General features: G+C 39.8%; 1 protein-coding gene across 4 annotated transcripts in view; it reads right to left on the bottom strand.

Moving 5' to 3' along the window:
* Positions 1 to 2211: 2211 nt before the first annotated feature.
* Positions 2212 to 6000, bottom strand: part of TBC1D1 (TBC1 domain family member 1) — a gene marked incomplete at its 5' end in the record, with an annotated part of 97600 nt that continues 93811 nt past the window's right edge. For all 4 annotated transcript variants that reach the window (XM_080622072.1, XM_080622070.1, XM_080622071.1 and 1 more), the window contains one exon: positions 2212 to 4192. In XM_080622072.1, coding sequence (XP_080478198.1) covers positions 3992 to 4192 — 201 coding nt within the window. In that variant the 3' untranslated portion in view covers positions 2212 to 3991. The remainder of the gene's footprint in view (positions 4193 to 6000) is intronic.

The following is a 6000-nucleotide window of genomic DNA, read 5'->3' as shown; positions in this document are numbered from 1 at the left end:
GTGATACCTAAACAAGGTCTGACCAGCTCAGCACTGGAATCAGAAGCAATATAGACGTGTAACCTGAGCTGTGCTATGGGGCTGTGTGTTGGGGAGCAGCAATGGCAGGCACAGCTTTGAAGGAGAAAATGAGCCATGAGCTGAGGGGGGCAACTTGCTGACAAGGGAGCTGCCTCACAACACCCAAAAAAGCACAAGCAAGACAGGCCACCAGTCCAGGTCACCAGACAAGGCTGTGGTGGTGAGGCATGTCTGAGGCCAAATCCATAGGTAAGGATCAACAAGGGACACAGCCAGACACAAGTGTGGTTGCAACATGTCTCAGACAGGGACCAAGCACAAGAGCCTCAGCTTAAATGCAGCTCCTAAGAGGTGATTGTAGGGTTGAAGCACCTGACTTCCTCCAGCTTTTTGCTGAATGGCTGCAAGATCAGCAGGCATTGAGGCCAGAAGTGCTTCAAGGGCAGATATCTTTATTATCTAAGGTACATTATCTAATTAAGCACCCAAACCTCCAGGAGACAGGGGAATTAACTGGGGGCACTGACACTATCCCAGCTGACTTGGCTAAGAAGTGGTGGTGTGCTCTACCATGTTGATATACTAGGATGTTTTATTATGGTGGAATTGCAGCAGCTATCGTGGTGGACTTCAAAGTCCCCCAAAAATTGATTTAGCTCTTACCTCACTGAATGACGGAGGAAGATCCCAAAGGAGAAAAAGCACTAGCTACTACCATCCATGCTGCTCAGGATTGCTGGCAATGCACCTACTCTAGCATACGAAGCAAGAGCTGGAGAGTGTAAAAATACCTGCAGAAGAGGTACCTGGTACAGCGTGTTTTAGCAGAACTGAGAGTTGCTGTTGGGAGGGAGGCACAGCTATCGGTAAAGGACAAAGTTCCAGTGACTGCACTTCCCATTTTACACTGCTTCAGCACAGCATTGTGTAACTAATGAGTACACATTACAGACCTTGTGGAACAATCTTTCAGACAACCAGCAAGAGAGTTTGACCATGATTTGGAAGATCTAGGTTTCAGCGCCAGCAACCAGTGAAAAACCAAATATTTGGCACAAGTCTCTGAACTTTGTGCCTCAATTCTCACTCTGAACAAGGGAAGACCTATAATTCATGCTTTTATTAAACTGCTTTGACCATGATAGGCAATGCCATCATTCTCAGATTTTGTATTAAGTAATGATCTCTGGGTAGACAAAAGGGCAAAATATAAAAGTACATCGAACAGCCAGAAGCACAGGGAATCACAACTACCTACCACAAACTACTGCTTGCACTGGTTGGAAAAACCTAACCAGAACAACACCACAGCAAGCTCTCCAGCTATTCAGTACTATTCAGTTCTATGGTTTAGTGGAGCTACCTTTTCCTTGCTATGCATGCCGACTTTGGCTCTTTCCACATTTCAGGCCAACCTCTCTCCAGACTACTGCATCAGTGTCATTCACTAGCACATTCGGACTGCACACCTTGATGCTTTTGTTGTGCATCTCTGGAAGCCTAGGTTGCACATACAAGTGAACTCCTTCCTTCCTTCCTTTCTTCTTCACTGTTTTTTCTTTTCTTCAAAAACTAAGTATCACTCCTGAGGATTTTTATCAGTAAAAGCGAGATTGAGACAATGCTGATTATTTCAACTTGGATTTTCCAGGAGTGGTTCATTCGGGATTCCTGCTGAGGACTAGGCATTTACATATTTAACAGAATTGTATTAATTTGCATACGTACAAATAGAAAGTGCATTTTTACTTGCAGAAAATTCCACTCCCTGGTACAATGAAACAGTTGCATCTATATTGTCACAAAAGCTAAATGTTTCTCATTACCTTTTTGCCACATTCTAAGAATGGTGACTTTAGTCCTTATCTAAATGCGCTTAGTTCTGCCATTACCCAAATTCTGAATAAAAGGCTCTGGACTAGAAGTAGTCCTCCACTTACACTGGCAGAGAAGCAAAACATCACAAAGAATGCATCCCTGGAGTCATGTGGAACATACTTCGCCTTGGTCAACATACACAGATGCAGGTCCCAAGATCACAGGTGGATCCTTAGCATGTTCAGAAGAGTCTGAGGACTAATAACCACTGTAGATGGTACTGTACTTTCAGGGAAATTCTCATCTGACACCATTCTGAACTGTCACCCCACCAATTATGTTTTTGTTTTTAAATGTCAAAAAATGTGCAGACATAGATGTAGGCATAGATTATTATTATATTTATTATTATTGTTAAAAAGTCAGTGTATGAATTATGGCACTATGCTGTAAAAATGCAACACTACTGAGTGCTCTAACAGTATAAGGTCCATTATGACAAGGTTTTAAACATGAAGCATGAGCTCCAATATGATTTCCAAATAAAAAGCCAAGCCTAAGAGGTAAATAGATTAACAATAACTGATTTATCTGGAACTTCCATACTAAGGGAATACAGAGTGGATTTGCAAGAACCAGACATATTTAAGACACAACAGAGTCAAACAAAGCTTCTAGAAATTGAAGAGTAAATGATCTTTTTTCTTTTTGACCTACATAGAGGTATTTGTTCTGCAGTGTAGATGAATGTTACAGGTCTGCTATTAAACTACAACCACAATGTGTCAGAAAAGGAAAAAGTAAACCAAAACCTTTTCTACACTGCCAGTCAGAGAAAACACTGTGTGCTTTAAAAATTTAAAAAAAAAGACAGAAAAAAAATAATCCCCCCCACATCTCCTGAACCAATCTCCACCATAACAAAACACTGACACCTATTACCTCTGTGCTTGGGGACTGGACAAAACTACGACACTATTCCTAATTCTGAAGCAAACCCAAACAAATGGATATCCATGGATATTATTGCACTTGTAGCAGTGGTACTTTAACTGGCCTGAAAACTACTTTCATTGTATTAAGGAAAGTGAGAAATATTTGTTTCTACATGTGTAATCTTACTTGAAAGATGCATTGTAAAAAGAATGCCATACTCTTTATAAAACAGTTTAAGCACATCTGGCACAACATGAAGCTCTTGAAATGCCTGAATGAAGATAAAAAACCATGACAGTGAGCATTAGTTTCTCAGGAAAAGGTTGTCTTACATTACATTGCAGATCAGAAATAAATAAGATGAAATTTGTAGAGTATGAATATAAATCCTTGGATGATGTTGCAAAAGTCACAGGCTTCACCAAACCGATGTCAGTGTATTTTTTTTAAGCATAATACAGTTACTATATACAGTATGTTTATCAAATAATGCCAACTAACAATATACTAAATTAATGGTTGATAAACAAAAAAAAAAATACTAAACCAATGTAAAAAAAGATGGCATTCCCCCAGTTATGCATAGTTACATATGATGAAGTCCAGCTCTCTGGAGTCCAATGGCTTGGCACCTTCAAGCATCAGGAAGCAGTCTTCTGAAGCGTAAACAACATAATTAACAGAACCCAGTCAAGCTGTAGGGGAATTACACTGTCAAAAGTATCTCCAGTCCGATCACAAAACTGTAAATGTTACCACTGCATAGCTGCAATGGGGCGGTCATGCATTCAAAGGCTTTACATTGCCATATTTCTTCAATGGGCCTTCTAAAGGATGTGCATTTAACAATGGTGGTGATCTACGCACAAACAAAATCTGTGACAAACACAAAGCACTTAGGTTTAAAAGCACTTATGGAAAAATCCATAACATCTTTATAGCATATTGTGTATGACTGCACGTGCTATTAAGGTTCTCCTGCTTATTATTATGTGGTATCTTACTGTATTTCTGCATACTAAGAAGAGCAAGCCTTCTCTGTGAGAAACCAGCTTCTCTGATACAGGAAGCCACCATGTCTATACCTTGCTTTGCTGCAGAGTAAGGCATGTGCAATGAAAATGATAATGTCAAGTCCCCACGGATCATGACATAAAGACCCAGTTCTTCCCTTTGTTTCTTGCTCAGCTTCTCTGCTCCATTACTACTGTGAATGTCAGTCAGCAACCATGTGTCCTTGTCTAGTAAGCAGAGGCTTCCCATCTGTATCACCAATCTTTCTCTGCATCTCTTTCATTGTTTTCAACAAAGCTGCTCGCTCCTGCTCAAGTGTGAGAATGGACTGCTTCAGCTTGCCTTCATTGGTCAATAAAAGCTCTACTGTGGCTTCAAGGTTTTGGATCTTTCCATTAGCCACCTTTCAGAGTAAAAAGAAAGGAAGAGGGAGAGGAAGAAAGGGGAAGGAAAAAAAAAAAGAAAGTGGAAATTCATTAATAACTGAAACCAACTTTAAAGTATTTTTTGAGATACATTAATACATATAAAGTAATTTCCAAATGAAAAATTGCAAAGGTAAATGGAGGTATGAATGTTATTAGATCTGTGTACTTTAGACTACAGTAAGAAACTACTGTTGCCTGTAACAAGAAACTTCCCTCTCTCAACTTGATTGCTTTGATTAGCTCACAATTAGACTCAGAATACAATGCAAAGTAATGAAATCAGAATGTTACTAAGTCTGCAAATTATATACTAAAAAACTGAAGGCTAACATAAGCTTCTGTATGGGTATGTTAGGAGACCATCTCAGCCAACCATGTTTGTGGAATTGTACATGCTTTGCAAAGCAAAGCCAACCCATCCTCATGTCATCTCAACATTTAGTCCAGCTTTGGAGGTGAAGGGGAAGGAGTGGATTTAGAGCAATATGGAAACGGAAAACACATCATGAAAAATTCCAAAAACTCTCCTTCAAAAGGCTGCTCTTCATGGCAAATCAAAGTATTAGACCATCCAATCTCATCATGTGAGACTCGTAGCTGAGCTACTTTGACAAAAGCAGACATCTGTTTCAAAGTTTCAGCACTGAATAACATTTGGAGACAATACCGTGGTCCTGGCTTTCAGGGAAGTATTTGCCCTTCTGATGAGCTCACTGCTCTTCATGTAATTGTGTTGGGCTTACAAGTTCAGCCTTTGGGGGAAAAATATTGACAAACCACGGCACACATTGTTTGGTTATGCACTTTCCTCCCATCAGCAATGGAGGACCTTTCACTATAGGAAATGAAGGCTGATGAAGCCCCACATGCAAGACAAAGGGACTGTTCCAACACTACAGTTAAGTTCCCCGCTATGGTGTTCTGATGGACAGAAGGGGGTAGAAGATCCCCTGATGTAGCTATCTATAGGATATTCCATCTTGAATCTCATCCCAGAAATCCTTCTCCCCTGTGCCACATTCAACAATTTCCTTGCCCATGTGCCTGGCAAGATATCAAAATATCTTGCAAAGGAGCACCTCTTCCCCTGACTTCTCTAAGGCTCATCTTAGTACCCGAAACAGGTTCAGATCTCACAGGATCAGAATTTACAGCTCAAGCAAATTTTTGTTAGGAGAGGCAATCTAAATCTAATCACAGTTTTCTAGCTTTAGTCATGATACCGGACCAATGGCTGAGAAACCTAAACTCCTTCCCCTCCGCTATTATCTTACAAAGTCTATGCCTCTAACATTAATCAAGAGGCTTGAAATTTCTTCTTCTTACTCCTGAAGTCCCCTTCTTCATCAAACTAAAATAATAGTCAAAAGTTTTATAACAAACATCCTATTATAAAGCAGCCAAAAAGCTGACTTCTTAAACAGTTAACCAAAGAATAACCCCTAGAGACCAGGTGTCCTGCCTCTGAAAAAGCTGCATACTGATCAGGCACTAAGCATATATTTGAAATTGCTATTTCACATATTGTCTAAACAATCTGAGCAACAGTTTAAAAAAAAATCTTGTAGGAAGCAGTATGTCTTTATAGATGGTGTGTCCCATATGTGACGTATCTCTAAACTGTGACACTGGCATCAGCTTTCCCATCTAGTATCCCTGCTGAAAACAAAAATGAAGTTGAGAAAGGACTTTGTGCATTTTTAGTTATCTTCTACAGCTATGATTTTAATTACCAGAGAAGAGACAGTATGATGAATCAACTTTTCACTAATTGTAAGCACAT

This window comes from Psittacula echo, assembly GCF_963264785.1.
Source record: "Psittacula echo genome assembly, chromosome: 1".
NCBI classification, from domain to species: domain Eukaryota; kingdom Metazoa; phylum Chordata; class Aves; order Psittaciformes; family Psittacidae; genus Psittacula; species Psittacula echo.
Note: the sequence above shows the minus strand (reverse complement) of the source record. Positions and strands in the feature narration are given on the sequence as shown.